Raw genomic sequence first — 24,800 nt, 5'->3', positions numbered from 1 at the left:
ACCATACATATTTATGCAATTATCTATTGATGAAAATCTGGGTTGCTTCCAAGTTTGGGCAATTACAAATAAAGCTATCATAAACATTCATGCACAGGTTTTGTGTGGACATAAGTTTTCAATTCATTTGGATAGATACCAAGGATTGTACACTTTGTTTTGCAAGAAACCACCCAGCTGCCTTCCCAAAGTACCATTCTGCATTTCCACCACCAATGAATGAGAGTTCCTGTTATTCCACATCTTCTCCAGCATTTGGTATTGTCAGTGTTTTGGATTTTAGCCATTTTAATAAGTGTGTGGTAGTGTCTTACTGTTTAAATTTGCAATTCCCTAATGACATGTTGAGCATCGTTTAATGTGTTTATTTACCAACTGTACATCTTCTTTGAGGAGGTATCTGTTATCTTTTGCCCATTTTTAAATTTAGTTGCTTTCTTATTGTTAAGTTTTAAAAATTCTTTGTATATTTTGGTATCAGTCATTTTTCAGATATGTTTTGTAAAGATTTACTTCCAGTCTGTGGCTTAATTTTTGTGAAAGGTTTAAGGTCTGTGTCTAGATTAATTTTGTTGCATGTGGATGTCCACTTTTTGTTCCAGCATCACTTGTTAAAAATACTACCCTTTCTCCATTGAATTGCCTTTTTTCCTTTATCAAAGACCAGTTGACTATCTGGGTCTATTTCTGGGCTGTCTATTCTGCTCCATTGATATAATTGTTTATTCTTTCACCAATACCACAATCTTGATTCCTGTAGCCTGAGAGTAAGTCTTAAAGGTGGGTAATAACTGTCCTCCAACTTTGTTCTTCTTCAGTATTATGTTGGCTATTCTGGGCCTCTTGTGTCTCCATAAGACTTTTAGAATCACTTTTTCAATAACCACAAAATAACTTCTTGGGATTTTAACTGGGATTGTATTGAATCTGTAGATCAAGTTGGGAAAAAATGACATCTTGACAATACATGAACATGATCTCTCCATTTATTTAGTTCTTTGATTTCTTTCATCAGATCTTATACATATTTTATTAGATTTATACCTAAGTATTTAATTTTTTTGTACTAACATAAGTGTTATTTATGTTTTTAAAGTTCCAACTGCTCATTGCTGTTATACTGATATTGGTAATTTGTGTCTTCTGTTTTCTTAACTAGCTAGAGGCTTTTTGTTGATTTTGTTGATCATTTCAAAGAACCACCTTTCAGTTTCATTAATTTTCTCTGTTGATTTCCTGGTTTGAATTTCATTGATTTATGTTCTCATTTTTATTATTTATTTTCTTCTGCTTCTTTTGTGTTTAATTTGCCATTCCTTTTCTAGTTTTTTTACTGTGGAAGCTTTGATTACTGATTTTAGATCTTCCATTCAATGCTGTACACTTCCTGCTAAGCATGGCTTTCATTTCATTCCACAAACTTTGTGTTATATTTTCATTTCATTTAAAGTGTATTTAAAGCTCTCTTGAGTATTCCTTGGCCCATGTATTATTTCCAAGTGTGTTTAATCTCCAAATATTCTTGAGGGTTTCTAGTTATCTTTCTGTTTTTGATTTCCAGTTTAATTTCATTGTAGTATGAGAGCATACTGTGTATAATTTTTGTTGTTTTCAATTTGTTAAGCTGTGTTTTATGGTTCAGAATGTGGTCTATCATGGTGACTGTTCTCCATGAACTTGAGAAAAATGCATATTCTGCAGTGGGTCTATTAATTGCTGATGGACAGATTTTGAATTCTTTAACTATTCATCTATTTTTTTTCCTTGCACTTCTATCACTTTTTGCCTTATGTATTATGGTGCTCTGTTGTTAGGTGCATATATGTTAAGGATTGTTATGTTTCTTAGAGAATTGACCTCGTTATCATTTTGTAATGTCCCTTTTTTATCCCTGACAACTCTCCTTGCTTTGAAGACTTCTTTAAATTAACAGTTATCCCACTTTCTTTTAATTAGTGTTAGCATACTATTTCTTTCTCCTTTTTATTTTTAATTTATATGTGTCTTTATATTTAAAGTGGGTTTCTTATAGACAGCATATAGGTGAATCTTGTTTTTGTTTTTGTTTTTTTTTAAATCCACTCTGACAATTTCTGTCTTTTCATTGGTATATTTAGAGTATATATTAGAGGATGTCTAAAGTGAGTATTGCTATAACTGGATTAATATCTACCATATTTGTTACTGTTTTCTATTCTTACCCTTGTTTTTTTGTTTCTTCTATTGTCTTTCACTCTATTTCTGGATTTTCTGCTTTTAACTTAACATTTTATGTTATTCCATTTCTCTCCTTTCTTAGTGTATCAATTATACTTCTTTAATATTTTTTTTTCAGTGGTTGCACTGGAGTTTGCAATGTACATTAACTACAAATCCAAGTGCGCTTTCATGGAACACTGTACCACTTCATGGGGAGTGGAAATACTTTGTAACAGAGTATCCCACTTCCTCTGCTCCCATCCCTTATAACATTGCTGTTACTCATTTCATTGATCCATTAGCTATAATCACTGAATACACGTGGCTACTTTTATTTTGAACAAACTGTTAATCTGTTAGATTAAGAATACAGGAAACAAAAGATTTTATCTTCATTTATTGTTTCTCTAATGATTGTCCTTTCTTTACATAGACCTCAGTTTCTGACCCATGTGACTTTCATTTTCTCTGCATAACTTTTAACATTTCTTATGAAGCATAAATTGGCAAAAAAATTCCATAAACTTTTGTCTATTACGAAAGTCTATTTCTCCTTCACTTTTGATGAAAATTTCCATGGACACAGAACTATATGTTGGTGGGTTTTCTCTCTCAACATTTGAAATATTTCATTCCTTTCTTCCTGCTTTCATGGTTTCTAAAGGTCTGATATATTTCTTATCCTAGTTCCTCTACAGATAAGATTTTCTTTCTTTCTGGCTTCTTTCAAGATTTTCTCTTTGCCTTTGATTTTCTGTAATTTGAATATGGTATACCTAGGTGAAGATTTTTTTCTGGCATTTAACCTGCTTGATGATCTCTGATCTTCATGATCAGTAGTTTTGTGTCATTAATTCTTCAAAATTCTCAGCCATAATTACTTCACCCAGCTTCTTTCTTTTCATTCTGATATTCTCATTGCACATATATTACATTTAAAAATTTTTCCCCACAGTTCTCAGATATTCTGTTGTTTTGCATTCTTTTTTCTCTTTGCATTTCAGTTTTGAAAGTTTCTGTTGACATTGCTTCAAGTACACAGATTTATTTTTTCTCAGCCATGTTCAGTCTATTGATGAGCCCATCAAAGGAATTCTTCATTTCTGTTACAGTTTCTTTGATTTCTAGTATTTCCATTTGATTTTTTCTTAGGGTTTCCATCTCTCTGCTTATAGTACCCCTCTGTTCCTACATGTTGTCACTCTTTTCATTAGAGCCTTTAGGGTAGTAATCATAGGTGTTTTCAATTTCCAATCTTATAATCATCCTATCTGAGTCTGGTTCTGATGCTTGTTCCATCTTTTCAAACTGTGATTTTTTTTGGTATGCAGTATAATTTCTTGTTGAAAAATGGAAGTGATGTAGCAAGTAAAAGGAACTGAGGTAAGTGAGTCTATAGTGTGAGGTTTTATGTTTACCTGGCTAAGAGCTGGACTGTGTTTACTGCCTGCTGCAGCTGTAGATGTCACAGGCTGAAATTTCCTCTGCTGTTCTTGTTTTGTCTCCTTCGTTGTCTTCGGATTTCCCTATATACTTTTTCTTAAGTAAAGCCAAATATGAGTTCTTCCAGTTGTAATCTCGTTATTATGCAGGCACCTTGTTGATGTGGTAAGGTATGTGTGGGGGAGACGAGTTCCGCAGTCCTGTGATAAGGTTTCGGTCTTTTACTGAGCTCTGCCTCTAGGGGGTGACCTTTCCAAGTGCTTCTCAGACTTTTTTCTCCTCTTTAGGTGAGAGGAGTAAAAGCAGAGGGGGCTGGAGTTGGGTATTTCCTTTCCCCCAGGTCAGTGAGGCTCTGATAATATCCCAGCAAGGTTAGACTCTGGTGAAACAGTTTCCCCTGAGGGAAGGCCTTCCTAAGAAGAACAGAGAGCGCGGTGTATTTCAAAATGGCTACTTTCCCCCTCCTCCTGCTAAAAAGCAGGGGAGAATTTTCAGAAATATTCACTATGAGGAGCTCCTAGGGCTCCTGGAGCTAAACCTCACACAAGTGTGGGGGCCTCTTAAGAATGGACTCCTGCTAGCGTTTTTAATTCTCAAGTTTGTCCACACCAAGCCTTTGGCAATTCTTCAATTAGTTTAAGTTCTCCTACTCAGATGCTGACTGAGTGCTTTCTGCTCCTGAGACCCTGATCTGGTAAAATCTGAGACTCTTTGCACCTGACTGTCTCTCTAATTTCTGGGCAGTGGTTTGCCCTGTGACTTCAGTTCTCTGAGGGATTTAAAGAGAGTTGATGATTTTGAGTTTGTCCAGTCTTTGTCTTGTTACAAGGATGGAAGTGATGACTTTTAAGCTCCTTAGAGGCCAGACTAGATCAAAATGACTTTAAAATACAATATTTGAAGGATCAATATTATGAAATTAGTTAGGTATAAAATTTTCATTGGCTTGTTCCTATCTCTTTCCAGTTTCAATTTTTCTATTGCTCCCAGTCAGCCACACTTCGAGAACACGGTAGAGCTGGCCCCAGAAGAGGGGCCAACATTCTGGTGAGGTGTCATTACCTGGTTACATGGAACCAGGCCTCTGAAGAGACTAATTATTTAGAGAAGGCATGAACAGAGTTTACAAACTGTTTACCAAACTGTTTGATTCCCTCAGTAGAGGAGCTTTAATTTAAGGTGACTTTTTGAACTGGCCTTCTTTTGCAATCCTTTTAATTATCCAGCAGACAATTTGATCACAGGCTTAATAAGGCCACTCACACTGTTACTTCAGGGTTGGGATCAGCTTAATATGTTTACTTGAACAACATAAAAGGATAGTCTCTTAACTTAAACGTGAAACCATTTGGGTTGCTTTTCTATTTAAGATACTGTTGAAATCTATTTCCTCTAGTATAAAATAGTAAGGAAAAAAGTTTAAACTAGAAACAATAAATAAGAAATTAAAAATGAGAATTTCATGGTTATTTTAGAAATGTCTTTAAGAAGCATTCTCTGTGGACTGACATGGGGGAATCTCAGTTATTAGTGAATCTGTGCAGTGTGGTCTCTTGGCATGAAGACAGAATTAGCAGTTTTGATTCCTGGTTTAAAAAACACAGATGTACACACACACACACACACACACACACACACACACACACACGTGTGTATGTGTGTGTGTGTGTGTATTAAATCAAGTTTGCCTAATTTTCTTCTAAACGTTCTAGGATATAGACACACAAGGACACTGTTTACTTTTATGACTGGCCCAGTATTAGCTAATCTCAGTAAACTGTAGATTTACAAAATATGGCAAATCTCTATTTTTTCACCTCCTTAGCAAGAATAATTTTTAATTCAAACAACAAATACTAGCCTCTAGTAAAGGGATTTGTATATATTCATAGACTTAGCAAAACAGATATGAATAAGTATTAAGCCTCCATGAAGCTGAATATGGAAAAATACAGCCTATGAAATTGGCCAATCATATATGAACGATGTGAAAGATTCAAAAGCAAAATTGTATTTTACAATACCTATTTTTGTGATAACGAGTATACAGCTTGAGCCAGGAAAATCAAAAGACAGCTGTTCTATTTTGGAAATTAATAAACTACTGTACACATCCATATACCTGCAGCACAATGAAACCAGTGAACCTGATGTATGTACTTCACATATACCGATATATTGTCACTTGTCTGGATGATCAAGTAAGAGCCCACAGTGCTCATATGAAAAGAGCCATATCACCTTTGGTACAATTACTGTGGCTGCAATAAAACTACAACATACACACAACCCCGTATAAATGTGTCTTAAATCAAGAAAAATAACAATTTATTTTTAAAAACCTCCAAAGATGACTTTTCTTGATGAAATCTGTAGCCACTTCATTTTTCCTGCCTCCTTAAAAGGTTCTCAGTGTTCATCTGTGAGGCCTCTTCCATTGGTTATATTTACCCTGTCCCGTGATGTCACACACTTATTAACTGCATGAACAGTTCAGCACACATACACGGAACCCCCTCAAAAATAAAGAATCTATCAGAAGAGTGGCACGTTAAGGATTCTAAGGAAATCCACAAAAAAATGTCCTACTTAGGGCATATTGATTTTCTTCCTCCTAAAATAAGCATAATGAGGCAAAATGTCTGAGTGAAAACAAGTAACACAGAAGCACAACTCTTGGAGGAAAAAATCTGATATTTACCAACAGTTTGGGGGAAGTGGGGTGTGAACACTTAAATGATGCAGTCCATAACATGGATCTGTAGCGTGTCTATGTCAGGCAGAACTTCTCCACATTTGGGGCACGAATGGATTGGAATATTCCGCTGTTGCTGCTGCCTCCAGTTGGTATCCTCATCTCCTGAGAACAAGCATTGAATGAAACGCTATTCCATTTCTTCCATGTTGCAAGTGGCTTTGTTTGTTTGATTTTAATAACAGACAATTCATTTTAACATCCATTAAACTTGGCAACTGGTACCCAATGGGGAGGGAATACAGGTTTTTTGGGGGGTCTTTAACTTAAGAAATCTACACACACACAGAAAATGTGCCCACATGGTACCTGCTATCCTACTGCTGTAGGTTTTGGGCTCTAGTCCAGGTTTTTAGTATGTGAAAATACGTGGTTTCAGTTCTAGGTACAGAACAAGACAAGTTCTAATACAAACAGGAATATTTGGGAGAAGAAACAAGATACATAAGGATATGAGCTCAAGAGGAGAGAAGGTGGAGAAAATAACGAGTGGCACACAGAGAGGTTTCCTAGAACAGTATGAACCCTCTCAGAAGCAGAGATAATAACCATGTTCATTCCACCCATGCATCTGAGCACCTGGGAGGTGGAAGAGAGGGGTACAGAGACGAAGGGGACTTCAGGAGAGAAAAGCGACAGTGGGTGTGTGTGAGGGAAGGGCCACACTGTGCCACGTGAGGCAGGTTAGTGGGAGGATGGGAAAGGCACCAGGCTCAGACTGCTCTGTGCAGAAAGGCCGCCTCATGAGACCCACAGCATCCGGGAGGAGTTTTACGGATATGTAAGGGCTGCCCAGGCAAAGTGAGTGGGGAGAAAGAAGGGAAGTATGCGTTGTGTCATTCTGTCCAATTTTAGAGCTGGCCCAAGGTTCAAGTCTAAATTAAAGAATGCTTGAAATAAGCCTTGACTCTAAGAAGGTCCCACATGCAAACTAATCGATGTTGGAAATGACTTTTGGCTACTAGGGCATCTCCTTGATCTGACCTTTCTGGACCAGTGCAAACCATTTTGGTCTCAGAACTTGCAGTCAGTGCCCAGTGTTTGCTTTGGAGGCTGATCATGGAGGTAACCTTTAACCTTCAATTCAATTCAATTCAATTCAATTATTTGAATTGAATAATGGAGACTATGGTAGACAGTCTGTGTTCAGTGAACTTCAGAAACACCATTGCACAGAAATACTGATCGCAAGCTGTGATTTCTAGAAGCATGGATCTTTCTAGTGATCGCACGGTCCTAGATCAGGAGTCAGTAAACTTTTTGTGTGGGGTTCAGTTTGCTAAACCCTGCTCTGGAGGGCAATAGGCCACTTATCGGGGACTGTTGATTCTTCATTTTAAACTTTATTTCATCCATCTTTGCCTTTCCTTTCGTCCTGGTCTAGGTTTCGAGACTCAGACTTGAGCCGTCGTATGAGGTGGTTAACGGGTTCCCTCTACCTTCCTGCTCTTTGCTATAAAATAAACTTTGTTTTTCATTGTTAACCCATCACACTCCTTTGTCTTTGACCTTTTATTCTCATACCGTACTGACTGAAATCCTAGCTTTAAGGTCAAGCTTAAAGTCGGGCCTTTTCAAGGCCTTTCTCAGCTGCCCTGGCCCTCAGGGATCATCCTTCCCTCTGACCTTAAGTAGCATTATCTCTGTTACTTAAATCGTATCTTGTTTTATGAGTCCATCTTCTTATGTGCACATCCTGTCTCTCCAACCAGACCATCAGCTGCTTCAGACCTGACCATGCCTGTACCTATTTCTTCCCTCGTGCTCAGCTGAGTGTCCCAGACCAGGGCAGATGCTTTGCTGGCCACGGGTGACCACAATGATGAAAGAGAGTGAACAGGGGCTACTGTCTAAGGCAGCTTTGTTACGAAGCTAAAAAACTAAGATCAAAATCTGAGGACAGTCTGTGGAATATTACTTTGTGAAAGACAAGAAGCTTAGTAGGAAAATCATGAACAAACATGTACTTTGCGATGAGTTTTGGATTGTAAGTCAAAGAATGTCTGTTTTTGTTATTTTTTTTTAACATAAACAGGCATTTGCCTTATTTAATTATGACCAAGGAAAATCTTCCTCTAAGAAATCCAGACGCAAGAGACTGTCCTTTTGGACCCAAGACAATGTCGCACTTTTGATATCAGAGGTAGATGGGTGTTCCTGGGATATTTAAATCAGGTTAGAGAAAATGTCTGGTGGTGCTCAAGTGTAGACACAGGTTTGACAGAAGAACACAGCTTTACCCTACAACGCTCAACATGCCTGAGGCTAGTGTTCATGTCAGTCTATGTGCTACCTCTACGTATGCCCAATGAATGCGGTTGATTTTTAACCTGAGTTACTACCTCTAACATTACTTTAAAAAAAATTTTTTTAACATTTATTTATTATTGAGAGACAGAGAGAGACAGAGCATGAGCACGGGAGGGGCCGAGAGACGGGGAGACACAGAATCCGAAGCAGGCTCCAGGCTGGGAGCTGTCAGCACAGAGCCCGACGCGGGGCTCAAATTCACAAACCACGAGATCGTGACCTGAGCCGAAGTCGGAGGCTTAACCGACAGAGCCACCCAGGTGCCCCTAACATTACTTTAACTTATTTTTTTCCTATGAAAGAACTTTGGTGGGGGGACAGGGGAAGAAGGTAGGCGAAAAGGATACTCAGAGAAATTTCCCCAAGATTGAACAGGTGACGATACATCCTGCTTGCTTCCTTGCTGCTGCTGACACTGTGATGTTTCAGTAATCGGTTGGTATATGGAAGGGACTCAGACTGGTCCACCATTAAAAAAATGTTAAAAAGCCAGTTTTATGTGAAATTTGGGATGGCATCCTAAACCCAGATTCTTTTTAGTGGCAGCTCTGTCAGTCTTCAATCCTTTGAATTCTTTTTTTTTCTTATCTAGACTCCAGGATACTACTTCCCTTTCAGTGATGTACTACAACACAGGGATTACAAAACATTACTACAGTGTATTAAAACCAGGTAATAAACACAGCACTGTTAGTAAGTGTCAAGACTGTTCACTCAGGCAACTAAAATCTGGATGTGGCACATAATTAGATGACAACTTATTACATGCGGTAGCGTGTAGTGGTTAAGAGTCAGATAATCTTGGGTTTTCCGTGTCCAGTTCAGCCCCTAACTAACCTTGTGATCCTGGGTTGTTTAACCTTGTCTTCTGGAGAACTGTGAAAATATATAACTCATGAAATTTTGTGAGGATCACAAGAAATAACGTGTATGAAGTGATCAGGACAGTGTCTACGCACAGTAAACTCAGTAAATGCTAACATTATTATGTGCATAACACCAAGTAATGGGCGAAGATTCAAGTTCTGGGACAGCTTATTTAATACAACGCCTAGATGCATATTTAGAACACATCGATAATTATAACATAGCAGATGAGTCCTATAAGAGGAACAGAGTACTTTGGAAATTCAGGAGGGAGAGGTTACATTCTGCTAGAATCACAGGGATAGTATTTGAAATGGGTTTTGCAGACGGGGTAGGGGTCACTGGAAAGAGACAGGAGGGGTACAGGGACGTGTGTGAGGGAAGGATGCCACATAGGGAAGTATATGCCGGTATGCAAGCCTATGATGAGTTCAAGGAACAGGGAATGATTCTGTTGGCTAACAGCTGTAGGGAATTCGAGGGGGAGAAGGTTAAAAGTTAGGCTATGCCAGGCCTTAACTGCCAGCACGAAGAGAGTCTGGTGTCTGGAGTCCGTCTGTAATGGATGGAGAATTAGGGTACTGTGAAAATAAGACTGCGGGGTGCTACATTTTTCACAGTCTGATCTGAAATTCATTTTGTAGAATGTAGTGAAATTGTCTTCAAGCGTTCTCTTCATAGAATAGTTATCCCCTGGAGCCCTGAAAACCAACAATCACACGGGACTCACCTCTCTGAGCGAGGTAGGCCTGCTGGTCAGGGTCACTTGTTCTTGCCCCATGACGGCTCTGCATCTCCATCAAGGACTGCCTATTGGGATGAAAAGCTACACTATAGTGATGTTTTAAAGCCCTGAAATATGACAACATTAAGCAGACATTCAAGAGCAATATGGGGGGGAGAGAGCTGAAAAAAAATGCAAGTTTCATAAAAACCAGAACTTAAGGGTTGACCTGAGTTTGAAATATTATTGGTAGTAGCACAGTGTAGTAAAAGAAAATAACAATTAAGATAAAAAAATCAGCAAATAACCAAACTGTCTCTGGATAAGGAAATGGATTAGAAAAAAGGGGCATATTTCTAAAAGAAGACACTATAGGGCAATTCAAGAGAATGAAATAAATCTGCACACACACACACACACACACACACACACACACACACCCAGAGTCCAAAATCACAGTGTTCCATAAAACAAGCTGCAGAATGAGACCTAGTGATTTTTTTTTCTTTTTAGAGAGAAAGAGAGAGAGAGAGAGCATGAGCGAGCGCAATAGGGCAGGGTAGAGGCAGAGAGAGAATCCCGGGTAGGCTCCATGCCCAGTGCGAGCCCAACATGGGGCTCGATCTCACAACCGTGAGATCACGACCTGAGCAGAAATCAAGAGCTGGACGCTTAACGGACTGGCCACCCAGGCGCCCTGCAAACATATTACAGAATTGTTTAAAGTGTTAAGAATATTGACCCTCGACAGCGGCAGGCTAGAACCTGGGAACACACAAGGCCTGAAAGCAAAGAACACCTCAGGTTCCCGCGAGACGCCACCAGGCCTTGTTGTAAGTCAGGCTGAGTGTCTGAGTGTCGGGGACGCAACCAAGTGAAGTGAGCCCAGAGTACTTCCTGCAGCTCGACTGGAGAAGCACCTCTGACCACCGCCTGCCCTCCACCCGCGCCCCGGGCTCCGGGTGTGTGGCCTGAGCCCTCCCTCCCCTCACCTGCCTCCATCTTCAAAATCGTTATTCTCTTTCAGCAGAATTGCCAGCTGCAAAGCCAGCTGCTCCTTTTCTTCGTGTATTTTCTCTCTTGCCGCTCTTTCAGCATGAAAGTCAGAACAGTAAACTTCCATCTGGAAGAAGGTAAAAGACACAGAAGTTACTGCCTGGATGGATTTGGATGCTCCACAGTCACCTGGGGACAGGGCACGGAATGGGTGCTGCCTCCTGGGATGCACCTTGTAAGTCACAGGAGCATCTTCCTGCTAGAAACCAGGGTGGTGACCGTGACCTTCCAACCACCTTCTGACAGAAGACAAGCTGTGTGTGTGTGCACTTTAGACAATTAGAACTCGGCAATGACACCAAGGTAGGTGGTTTAAACACCACACATACCATTCATTCAGTAAAATTCTCTGATTTTTTTTTTTAATTTTTTAAATGTTTACTTTTGAGAGAGAGAGAGAGAGAGAGAGAGAGAGAGAGAGTGAGCGGGGGAGGAGCAGAGACAGAGAGGGAGACGCAGAATCCGAAGCAGGCTTTTAGGCTCTGAGCTGTCAGCCCACAGCCTGTACGGGGCTCGAACCCATGAACCACGAGATCTTGACCTGAGCTGAAGTCAGATGCTTAACCGACTGAGCCACCCAGGTGCCCCAAAATTCTCTGATCTTTTGAAAAAATAATATTCAGGGTTAGCTTAATACAGCACATGGTTTATTTGCTCTGTCAGGTATGTTTGTGAAGGCTTTCCTTAAGTTAAATTTTAAATAGTAATAGTAAATAGATGGTATTTATTGAGGCCAAACATGCAAAAAGTCCTCTGTTGGGTGCCTACATTCCTATCTTATTGCATCTTATCAAAAATCCTGGGAATGTAGCCTTGCTATGCTCATTTTACAAGTTTAATAGCTCTTAATCTTGGTAAGTGTCATACCAGCACTTGAACCGAGACTGAAGCCCCAACGCCGCTTCCCACAGTAGTAGCCAGCCTCCACCATGGCTCCAGGGACCCTCAACTGTTGGTATTCACACCCTTACGTGGTGCCCTCCCACAATGAACAGGGCCAACCCACGTAAGCACTAGGGTAGCGCAGGAAGGACGGTGCGTGGCCTCTGAGCCTAGGTCACGAAAGACACTGTGGCTTCCGCCTCATTCTCTCCGGGGTGACCTGCAGTGGGGGAAGCCAGCTCCCATGTCACGGGGGTGCGCAAGCCAGCCCGGGGAGAGGCCCGGGGGGTGAGGCACTGAGGCCTCTCGCCCGCAGCCATGGGAGCGAGCCGGCTTGGAAATGGGTCTTCTAGTCCATCCTGAGCGCAGCCTCACGAGGGGCCCTGAGCCGGAATCACCCTGCTAACCTGTTCCTGGAGGCCTGACCCACAGAAATGCTGTTAGGTAACGAATGCCTGTCATTGTTTTAGCCGCTAAATCGGAGGGTAATTTCTTACCTAGAAACGTAAACATTATGCCACGATAGCAATCTCTTCACTGTCACAAAGTTATAAAGTAAAAATGGGCTACTTAATAGAGAAATGCCCATTACTCTAATAAAAGCAGGTTTTTCCCCCTCACATTTTATGGTTTCACTGGACGGTCTGGTGCACTTTCCACACGTGATGTGCTTCAATAAAATTTAAACAAAATATGTCGGTGGAAGGAATATAAAATCCAAAAATATATCTGAAACACCATCGCCTTCCCATTTGAGACCACAACTGGGGTTGGTGCCACTGAGCTCCGTCGCGACGCGGCTCACCTGAGCCCTCAGGACGGTCATGGTCTCCAGGTCCTCCTCCTGCTTGGCGATGGTCTGCTTCATCTCGTCCATCTGAAGCTGCTTGGAAGCCAGCGCCTTCTCTGCCAGCGCCAGTTTCTCACTTAGTTCTTGTAGTACCACCTTATCCACTTTTTCTGACTGCAAGAGACAAGTGTATTCTAGAATGGTTGTGACATAATCCAACCTGCTGTAGTAAAATATTAAAGGAAGTTTTGTCTGTTTTTAAATGACAGGCTCTGAACTGTTCTGTTCATTGGCAACGGTAACGTGCTCAGAAAGTTGTATTCATTTAACTCACAGCTTGCAAATGATAATTTCTTTCTTTTTTTTTTTTTTTGAGAGAGAGACACACACACACACACACACACACATACACACAGCGTGAGCAGGGGAGGGGCAGAGAGAGAGAGACAGAATCCCAAGCACGGTCCACACTGTCAGCACAGAACTTGATGTGGAGCTTGAACTCATGAACCGTGAAATCATGACCTGAGCCGAAAGCAAGAGTCAGATGCTTAACCAGCTGAGCCACCGAGGCACCCCACAAATTATAATTTTGTAATTTAAAACAATGAAAAAAAACCCCACTAAAATAAGGGAAATAATAACAAACCTTGATCTCAGTGACACTGTAACTCACTGCTACTGTTATTTTTCCCGCTAATGTTACTCTTACTTGGTGAAGTCAGTGGAAAAGAAACTTGTTTAAGTTAAAAATTTATCCCATCACACCTGTCAGAATGGCCAGTATCAAAAAAGACAAGAAAGAACAAATGTTGGTGAGGATGTGGAGAAAGGGGAACCCTTGTGCGCTGTTGGTGGAAACGTAAACTGGTGCAGCCACTTTGGAAAACAGTAGGGAGTTTCCTCAAAAAATTAAAAATAGAACTACTGTATGATTCAGCAATTCCACTTCTGTGTATATATCCAAAGAAAATGAAAATACTAATTCAAAAAGATATATCCACTCCTATGTTTACTACAGCATTATTTACAGTAGCCAAGATACGGAAGCAACCCAAGGGTCCATCAAAGAAGTGATGTGTATATATGTATATACACAATGGAGTATTAGCCGTAAAAAGACTGAAATGTTGCCATTTGTGACAATATGGATGGACCAAGAGGGTATTCCGCTAAGTGAAGTAAGTCAGAGAAACAAATACCATATGATTTCACTTACATGTGGCATCAAAAAGCAAAACAAATGCACAAACAAAACAGAAACAAACTCATAAATACAGAGAACAAACTGGTAGTTGCCAGAGGAGAGGGAGATGGGGGATGGGCGAGATAGGTGAAGGGGGTCAAGAGGTACAAACTTCTAGTTATAAAATATAAGCCAAGGGAAAGCACAGTACAGCGTAGGGGATACAGCTGGGGTTAGAACAACACGGGGGTTAGAGGTACTTACTCCTGCATAGTCACAAATTTACACATAACTTTTGACTCCCCAGAAATTTAACTAGTAATAGTCTATGGTTGACTGGAAGCCTTACTGATAATTTAGTTGGTTAACACATACTTTGTGTGTTATATGAGTTATATGCTATATTCTGACAATAAAGTGAGCTAGAGAAAAGAAAATGTTATTAGGAAAGTCATAAAGAAAAAAATACATTTATAGTACTATACTTCAAAAAATCTGCATATTAGGGGGCACCTGGGTGGCTCAGTTGGCTGAGTGTCCAACTTCAGCTCAGGTCATGATCTCGTGGTTTGTGAGTCTGAGCCCCACATCGGGCTTGCTGCTGTCAGCACAGAGCCCGCTTCAGATCCTCTGTCCCTCTTTCTTTGTCCCTCCCCTGCTTGCGCTCTCTCAAAAATAAACATTTTTAAAAAAATTTTAAAAAGAAATAAAAAAGCTGCACATTAAGTGGACCCGTGCAAACCCCTTTTGTTCAAGGGTTAACTGTACGGTCAATACTATCTTGATAACTTTGTATGGTGACAGCAGATGGTAACTACAATTATGAGCATTTCAAAATGTGTGTAAATATCAAATCACTATGAAAACTGATCTGACATAATATTGCAACTATACTTTAATTAAAAATAAATACATAGGGGCACCTGGGTGGCTCAGTCAGCTAAGTGTTCGCTCTCGATTTCGGCTCAGGTCATGATCTCACGGTTCGTGAGTTTGAGGCCTACGCTGGGCTCTGCACTGACAGCATGAAGCCTGCTTGGGATTCTGTCTCCTTCTTTCTCTGGCCCCCCACCGCTCACTATCTCTCTCTCAAAAAATAAATTAACAAACATTAAAAAATAAATAATCAAAAAAAATTTACTAAGTCTTAGGAACAATATTCTCTTAAGAAAAATGAAAAACAAAGAGTACATTTATAAGCATATAAACTCAAATTCAGAGCTTCCATGATCTTTACTTATTTATCCCAGCTTTCTTCAAGTAAAACTGACAAATGAAACTGTAAGATATTTAAAGTGAAGAATGTGGCAATTTGACAGATGTATACAGCATGACAGGGTTCCCCCAACCAGGTTAATTAACATCCATCACCTCACATATCTACCCATGTTTAAACTGCCATATCATGGTGGCATTATACTAATGGAAGTTGCAGTCCGGTGAGTCCAGGGTCTCAAGGTCACTGACAGTAGCAAGCTAGCCCCATGATAGCTCAACAGACACGACCCCTCCAGGGGCAGCCAGTGGTCTCACCGCGCCCTGCTCACGTGGGAGCCCATGCTGGTAGCTGTCCTACAGACCCACCGCTGTTAGAAATCCTAAAAGCTTACTCCCCGACTGTAGGAATCAGCACCATCCCTGCACGCGAAGCACGTTACACATAGGTAGAACACCGGAACTCACATGCACTCGGACACGAGAAATCAATGATAAAATGAAGGGCACCCTTTGAAACCAGACTTAGTTAAGGATTGACAACTACTTTACATATAAAAATGTTTAACAGTTTCTTTTTATTATGAGGCTACGGAAGTAATTTTCTTCTACGAGTACCTCTTTCCTTTTCAGTTCCTCGATCGTTTTCAACGAATTATTGTATTCTTGAAGAAGCTTGTTATGTGTCACCTGGAGAGTGGCTACCTTGGACCTATTGAAAAAGACAGTAAGAAATGGTATCTTGGGGGAGATATCAGAAAAACTTAGTCTTGCTTTCCAACCCCCTTCTGAACACTCAACTAGCAAATTCTTCTCTCCTACCTTTGCCATCCCACCACCTGCTAGCATTTTCTTACTCTCAAAGAAAACAATCTTTACAAAAAAAAAAAAAAATCAAGATTGGTTACAAGTCACGTTAGTAATTCTGTTATAATAAAACACATGTTATCTCCTCAGAAAAATCTCCTGTGCTCCTTCAGATACATAAAAGAGAAAATCTTTTAATGTATTCTCAAATCCTATTTCCAATCTGATAAAAGTGCTCTCCTATTTTCTTCCGGCAAGTAGTCATTTGGTCGTGGCTACTCACTTTTCATCTTCAGTTTTAGCTTGCTCCATTTTGATTTCTGATCGCATGCTTTCCACTTGTAGTTCCAACTTTTTGTTGTTATAAACAAGCTCCTGCTTTTCATTCAGCTCTGATGGGGTTGCAGAGTTCTTCCTTTCAAGAGCCTGACATCTAAGAAAGATCGATATTTCATGAGGATGAACGACGCTCCTTCATTTCTCAGTGGCTCTTAAATCCCAAGACTATGTAGCAAATACAAAGAAATTTAGGATTGCGTTTTTCAAGGAGTATTTAGCAATGCAAACTAAAATATTTTATCCTCCTTGCTTCTTTACTAGAAACAGGCAGTATTTCTAAACCCTCATGACTAAACATTAAAAAAAATACAGATCTTTTCTGGGAAAATAAATTTACATATTTCAGAATCCGCATGCCTAGTGTAAAAAAGTACAGATCTAAGACCACACAAGCCTTATGCAGTCATGTAAAAACTGCCTTATGTAGTCATGTAAAAACATATTTTTGTTCTTCAGACACAGACCAAAATAGTAATTGGCTAAAGGTACTTTCGCATACTGATCCATGGATATTGTCAATATTTTAAAAAGTTATGGGTTTTGTTAAGCACAAAGACTATGACTTCTGACAAAGTTTTTTTTTTTTTAGTGTTTATTTTTGAGACAGAGAGAGACAGAGCATGAGTGGGGGAGGGGCAGAGAGAGGGGGAGACACAGAATCAGAAGCAGGCTCCAGGCTCTGAGCTGTGAGCACAGAGCCTGACATGGGGCTTGAACTCACGAACTGTGAGGTCATGACCTGAGCTGAATTTGGATGCTTAATTGACTGAGCCACCCAGGGGCCCCATGACAAAGATTTAATAAGGGAAGAGAAAATGTCCTAAGCCCTCTTAAAGATCCGAAAGAGAATTTCAGTATAATAATAGTAAATATGAAACTACAGTGGCCATATGCAAGGCATTAACGCCAAGTGTGTCAAACATCTCAACACGTTACGAAGTAGGGATAATGACACACATTTTACAAATGATAAAACTAGGGCTCAGAGAGGTTAAATAACCAACTTGCCCAAGCTAATACCACAAATGAATTGTAGATCCACATTTCAACGAGGTCAGTTTGTCCAAAGTCCCTAGCTTTCGCTACCATGCTGTGCCAGATTACCAGAATACTGTTTAGCCTTGGTAAATTTAACTCCAAGGCAACATGCGCTCCTACACTGTGCCGGGAATATGCTTGCCAGCCAATCCCAAAGAACCACATAAACTTCGCTCTTCTAAATTCTGGGTAACTTGTTACATCAAGAAAAACAAGCACATGCAAAGTTCTCGGTGTAAATAGTAGCCTTCATAACTGATTGAAAATGATTTTCTTTTCCTCAATAAATCTCATTCCAGTTCTTTTTGCTCTTTGCAGCTGTCGTTTATGTGTCCTTGTATCAACGCTGTTGACTCAGGAAGGTCACGGGACATCTGGCTTACTGCTTTTTTACAGGTCCTCACAGAGGCTAGTGCATTTCACTGACACCCGCAAACAGCTGCATCAGATTTCCCCGGCCCCCCGCCCCCCGCATTTTAGTACAAGTATTTCACGTGAACCTGTGCATTCACCTCAACATTCGTGTTTTCCAAATTCAGATTTTAATTACGTTTCTATTTTTCTTTCAGTAACACAGTAGCAAAACCATGTTTTTACATGGTATTTTGTAAAAATGTACACTTTCCAAAGAAGAAGAAAAAATTCATCCCTCGCTCTTACTTCTCTTGAAGTCTCTTCTTCATTAGCTCAGCTTCGCTGAGTTTTGTATGAGCCTCTTGAAGCTCCTTAAATAGGGTGGTCACCTGAAGGTTCAACGTCTCCACTTCGCTTCCAACCTGTCACACAGAAAATCCCAAGCATGCACATGCAATTCACACCAGAGATCAAATGAACCTCTTTGTGAGAAAACAGTGTGAACCATTAGTGTCCAACTAAGACTGATGGGTGAATTGATTAAATTTTGGACAATGAACACCCCAAATATTGTACATGAAAAGAAACGTTTTAGATACAACTCTGTCACCTGATATGTCTGTATTTACTAGTTATAGATAACAGTTTATATTTCACAATGTGTAATTTATATGTATAATCACTAATAAATATAAATAGATAAATATAAATAAATAAAACATATATATGTATACACAAAATGCTGTTTTTCTTACATAAATGATCAATTCGGATGCACTTGTGATAATGACTTTATCATAATTAATTTTTTTTCTTATAGAAATCGGTGGAGTTTATTTAAATGGAAGAAAAACGTCTCCTCTTTGATACTTGGCAACCCAAGAACCTCCCTTCTTAAGACTTGTAGGAGCCAAAATTCACACAAACGTTCCCAGATGTTAAGGTTTTGACTTTTACATAGAGAGAGGCCACAGGCATTTTAGGTTTTGCTAATTTCTGCTTGTCCTTTATCATAACTAAGTTAATACTGATCACAGTCCAGGGGATCACAGAACATAGTGGTGTCAGAGCACAATCTAATTTATCCAGACAGCAACCCATGCCCATCCATATTCCCTGGCTGATTTATGTCTCCAGTTTACTCCACTTTTTTCACTGAACCGCCTTTTTCCCGGCAGTTCTGGCAGAATTGCTGGCAGTGAGTTTTACGTTGCCTTGGAAGTCTCCGTACTTCTCTATTACTGACAAATGGTTTTGGTCAACCAAGTACGATTACGCCCAGGCTGCCTCTTCATCTCTGTGTTTTAAGTGGTCGTCAGTCTCTTGAAGTAGGAGACTCAGCCCCGGCCATGGCATATGGTAGGCACTCTGCATACATTTGCTGAATAAATGAATCCGCTGAGGTGAGCATCTTACGTCCACGCTTGTCACGTGGGCAACTGCAGCCCTCACAACTTCCTGGCTTCACCAGCCTTCCCTAAGCTGAAGACCATGTGGCAGGCTCCAAGGGCACATCTCTGAGCTGCCACGGAACACTGGCAGTACAAGCTTTTCATTCAAACTATGTCATTCAAACCAGTAGGAGGGTAGAACCAAAAGCTTTTAATTCGATCTCGAGTTTCTGGGTCATATTCTCAAATGATCTTATTACAAAGTGGACAACATTCCTTTCTCCATTAGCAGGCCTGTTCACTCAGTAAGTTAGGAGAGAAATCAGCCAAGAAGAGACAGAGGCGTGATTCCCTAGAATCACTGGGATGGGAACACATCTCCCTACAATTTACTATGGATGAATTTCAAATCGGGACATGGAATAGGAGAGAAATAGAATATATCCAACATTAAAATTATTTCTATTTCTAACGCGAAGAGCCCGACACAAGACTCGACTTCAGATACCACGCTTTGGGCCCTCGGTGGGGGGTGACAGAGTCTGAGAACCTGAGTACCCACGGTTTCTGGGCCTTTCTCCTCTTCTTTCTCTTTTTCTTTGCTCGTCTCTGTCTGGGTCTCGACTTCCGCATGATCACTGGCTTTCTTTTCAAAATATGAAACTCTGAAAAAGTGCAGAATATGGAAAAGTTACTTCCTCTGTGGCTTCAAGAAGAGAAACAGTTGTGGAAGCACTAAAAGAACACCGTTTGAAATCGATAAAAGATATGGGGCTTCAAAATCTCTCTGCACTTGCTACGTTAACTTTTTTGGGTTTTGCTCTCATCCTAAAATTGGCTAGAATTGATTGAAGGGATGGGTTTAGGCAGGGTAAAAGGCATAAATCATCCCAAACACTGAAAAACACTGCCACTTTTCCCGTAACAGTAATATGCAGAAATATTTTTAAAATCTGTGTTTTTGTGTGTACGTAGGTCATGCATGTGTGTTACAAGAGTGTGTGTCCCTTTATAAGGATTCAGCAGAGAGAGGATGCCTTTTTAGGACCCATCAAAGGTCGCAAGTCCCTAAAAACACACAAATGGACAAACCTTCCTCCACTGAATCATAACCACATGAAAGCCAGCCCAGCGCAAATAAAACAAGAAGAGATTTCTGGTTAAAGATGGTATACTGAATACATGCATGTAATTCTTGTCCCACCCTGAACCCCACCAAAATGACTTTTAAAAAGCCACGTATGAGAGAAAGGGAAAGGAAATAACAGCAAGAAGATTTGGGGGGCATGGCCACGAGTGGGAACTGAGCCAATAGAGCTGGGTCTGAAGCCAACAGTAGGGAGAGCCAGTGTGAGGTCATCGACACTGTGGGAACCAAAAGGCTCAGAAGTCATCGAAACCAGGTATCTCGGGATCTGGGGACAAAGATGGGGCCTGTTTAAGAGGGACTACAAGATCACAAAATAAAGGGTTTCTGGAGTCAGACATTAGTAAGAGATGAGAAGTGGGTTTTTCTGTAAGGGGAACTTACACACAGAACACTAAGACCCTCAGCCACCTATTCCTACTCAAGGACTTTGACATCTAGAAAAGTACCTTCCAGGCAGGATGCTGGAAGAGTCCTCATTGGAGTACATAAGGATACTCCAGCATAAGGGAAAAGATTTAAAGTTTCTGACACAGGACTTCCCCGAGAAAACCTCCCAGCCAGATCTCCTGAGATGTGGAGCCAGAGCTGCAATCAGCTTCTAATACCCTATTATCCTGCTGAATCTGAGCAAACAGGCAAGACTGCTGGACATTTAAGGGAAATCTTAATATGAAACTGAAAAGAGTAATTTACTGAAAACAGAATATGCCAGTGGGGGAAAAAAAAGTAAAAAAACAGCACTGATGAAGGATCCTTAGACACATAAACACTACAACCACCAAAAACATGGAACACAATAAAAAAGATTCTCTCCTGCAAAAAAGGAAGATGAAAGTTGATCAAATGTATCAGAAAGGAGAAAGAAGAAAACAGGAGAGCTAGAAAAAGGGAACAAGGAGTTAAACCACAGGAGATCCAATTCAAAAAGAACAGTGATGCTAGAAAGAGAGAACAAAGAAAACTGAGGGTTAGAGATAATTACTAAATGAATGCAAGATCATTTTTAAAGAACTGAAGGACATGAGTCTGCAGAATGAAAGAGCCCAAAGCGTCCAGAATAGACAGATGAAAAACAGGTTTACCACCAAAGCATGTGAGAAGTCTCATCACCACAAACATGAAGAATCACAATGGCACTGGGTTTCTCAGCAGTAACACCAAAACCGAGGGCACAAGGAAGCCACGTTTTTGAAAAGTGGAGGGAAAATTATATCCGGTTACAGAATTCTATACCTAGCCAAACTATCCATGAAGTATAATGGCAGGAGGAGAGATTTTCAGATATGAAGGTGTCAGAAAATATACTGCCCATAAATTCTTTTTTCAGTAAGTCAGTGGAGATATGGTGGGCTTGATTTGAAAAGAAATTAAAATAAAAAAAAGCATAGGAAAGGCATTAGATTCAGGAAACAGGTGATGGAACACAGGAGAGATGAAGGAGTTCCCCAGGGCAAAAGTAAAGGGAGGTGCCAAGATGAGTTCAATGTAGCAGGACCTGGGAAGCAAGCAGGCCAGATTGCAGCAAGAATACTCTTAGACTACTAACACATCTGAGAGGTTTCCTTGTTGGGGAAGAGCATGAGGAAACTAAGCAAGGTTTAAAAATGTAATTATGCATAGAGGCAAAAAAAAAAAATAAGTTGTATAAAAAAAGGAAGAATGTTCAAGGCACAGAGCAGAGCTCAACTCAGAGCTCCATGTGCATGTCTAATAACATCAACACTGAGTACTTATCTCACTACATTTCAACATAGCCGATTTTGGAGGTGGAGTGGGCAAGCCAGGTCCAGAAGCATCTGTGTGCGATGACAACGAGGGGGGTGAAAGACAGTTAAATCTCCATCCTTCAGAGTTGGAGGTCAATAGATTGTGTTCACAACAGGGGGAAAATTCAGCAGCAATTTGAGCCCGGTACATGGAGGGAAACATCAAAATGGTTGGAACCCATGCAAATTGCCAAACCTAAGGGGCTGCACGGGCACTCTTTCAGGCCAAGCCAAATAAATGGGTTAAGGGCCAGCTGATGCAGGGTTGATGGATGAGCCTTCATTACACTATTCACATCCGACACAGGGCTCCATGGGAAAATTCTTCTCCAAGGAAAATTTTCATCTTGGACTGAATTTCTGTGCTACCTCTCGATTCTCTTGGGCTACACTTTCTACACACTTCCCCCACTTACTTGCTGTCAGTTTAAGTTTGTTTAGAAAACAAAAATTGCATGAAATACTAATCCTGGAAAACAATGGGGAAAAAAAAGACAAACCTATTGGCTTCTCTCCCCACAAATCTAAAAATTTTCAGAATAAATTTTAGACTGTTTATACTCTTATTTCTCATGATTAATGAAGAGAGTTGAAGACTCACTTGTTTGAGAAAAACACATGTTAGGTCTTGGAATGTGTTTTCATCATTTCCTATAGAGCATGAAACCAAAGCAGGCTAACCAGGTTTCTCAGTTTCAGTCCTGCCTTAGCTAGGAGAAAATCATCATCCTGACACTCACCTAGAGAACATTAGTCTTGGTAACTATCACTGACTTCCCGGTTGTTATATACAGAAAGAAGGCTGGCGCACAAAGTAGAAATTCAATGCGACTGGGAATGGGACCCTTCACAGGTGTTCAAGGGGAGAGACTAAAAACAGCCATCTCAAAGGCAGGCCGGACTTCCTAGGGCAGGCTGAAGGGCTGTGGCTGCAGACAGAGGGCTGTAATTATTTTGGAAGCAGGAATTATATATATCTCATATGAACGGTCAGGATGTATAATTAGCAAATTCCTAAGTTTCCACTTCCACCATGAAAGCTGATCATGCTAAATAAGGATGAATTACTGGCTACACCTGACTTCTGAGAATGATGTATGGAACATGGGAGGGGTAAACATGACTATAAAATACAAACACACGGATTACTCAGGCTACTGAGGGCCTTCCTCAACATGTAACTCCTTCCCTTCAAAAACCAGCTGTGATAACTAAGGTGTAAAAGGAGGGCATTCATCCATCCATTCCTTTGTTCATTTATCTGTGCACTGTTAACTATGCTTTTGGGATTTGTCTAAAAGATAGGACAAATATTTTGCTCCATGAGAATACATGGTGCTAGTCTCCTAGAAGTCAACCTTTGAAATTTTCTAAGGGACAGCAGTAGCATATGGTGTAAAATCCTAGGATTTAGAGCCAGCATGCCCTTAGCACCTTTGAAAAGCTATCAGATAAGTCACCGGACAAAGGCCAATGTGTTTTCCAGATTAACCTCATCTGAATAAATAACATAGGTTTCACATTTTAAGATCTTTCTATAGTTAAAAATTTTAACTGCTTCAGTTAGAAAGTGCTTTTTTTTTTTTAAGTTTATTTTGAGAGAGAGAGAGAGAGTGAGCAGGGGAGTGAGCTGTTAGCAGTGCCTGACGTGGGGCTTGAACTCATAAACCGTGAGATCATGACCTGAGCTGAGATCAACAGTCGAATGCTGAACTGACTGAGCCACCCAGGGACCCCAGGAAGTGCTTCTTATAGTGCTAGAATTTTAAGAGCAATAAGGCATCTATAACTTCTGAGAGAATTAATTATATTGTAGTATATTTATGATTAAATGTTGCAATCACTGGAGTCCTAAAACTACTGTGTAACCTCTTCCATGTCTTACCTGGTTTAGCATTTTGCACTTCTAAAAAGTACATTTGCACATAGAAATTTATTGACTTCACAACTCTATACCATAGATGAATTTTACCCCAAAGTATTTGTGTGTGTTTACATGTCTACCACATTCTATGAGGCTGGTATCTCCCTTATACCAAAAACAGACACAGGCATCACAAGAAAAGAAAATTACAGACTAATACCCCTTATGAATAAAGATGCAAAAATCCTGAATAAAATTTGAGCAATCCAAACTAGCAACATATAGAAAGGATTATACATCATGACCAATGGGATTTACCCAGGAATGAAAGGTTTAACATGTGAAAATCAATCAGTATAATACATCATATTAACAGAAGCTTTAAAAACCCATATAATCATCCCCATAGACATGGAAAGCATTTCACAAAATCCAAAACCCTTCATGATAAAAATTGTAACAATCTATAACTAGAATGGAGTTTCTCAACTTGACACAGCATCTATGAAACCTTACAGCTAACATTGTACTTGATGGTAAAAGGCTGAAGGCCTTCCCTCTAAGGTTAGGAACAGACAAGCATGTCTGCTTTTTCAACTTATATTTCACATTGTGCTAGAGATTCTAGCCAGTGGAATAATGGAAGAAAAAGAAATACAAAGTA

At 40.2% G+C, this 24,800-nt stretch overlaps 1 protein-coding gene across 8 annotated transcripts in view; it reads right to left on the bottom strand.

The window, feature by feature from the left end:
• Window positions 1-6,318: 6,318 nt before the first annotated feature.
• OPTN (optineurin) overlaps window positions 6,319-24,800 on the bottom strand; it is a 39,229-nt gene continuing 20,747 nt past the window's right edge. For 5 of the 8 annotated variants that reach the window (XM_027073429.2, XM_027073431.2, XM_027073430.2 and 2 more), the window contains exons 7-14: window positions 19,919-20,021; window positions 18,272-18,387; window positions 16,518-16,667; window positions 16,046-16,139; window positions 13,042-13,200; window positions 11,291-11,421; window positions 10,305-10,387; window positions 6,319-6,502 (exon numbers count right to left, since the gene is read on the bottom strand). In XM_027073429.2, coding sequence (XP_026929230.1) covers window positions 6,375-6,502; window positions 10,305-10,387; window positions 11,291-11,421; window positions 13,042-13,200; window positions 16,046-16,139; window positions 16,518-16,667; window positions 18,272-18,387; window positions 19,919-20,021 — 964 coding nt within the window. In that variant the 3' untranslated portion in view covers window positions 6,319-6,374. Of the gene's footprint in view, window positions 6,503-9,524; window positions 9,584-10,304; window positions 10,388-11,290; window positions 11,422-13,041; window positions 13,201-16,045; window positions 16,140-16,517; window positions 16,668-18,271; window positions 18,388-19,918; window positions 20,022-24,800 lie in introns of those variants that run through there. The other 3 variants (XM_027073428.2, XM_027073432.2, XM_027073433.2) reach the window with 3 other exon arrangements.

The sequence above is a fragment of the Acinonyx jubatus genome, chromosome B4 (genome assembly GCF_027475565.1).
Source record: "Acinonyx jubatus isolate Ajub_Pintada_27869175 chromosome B4, VMU_Ajub_asm_v1.0, whole genome shotgun sequence".
Taxonomy (NCBI): domain Eukaryota; kingdom Metazoa; phylum Chordata; class Mammalia; order Carnivora; family Felidae; genus Acinonyx; species Acinonyx jubatus.
The sequence above is the reverse complement of the archived record's forward strand: the minus strand, read 5'-3'. Positions and strand labels throughout refer to the sequence as shown.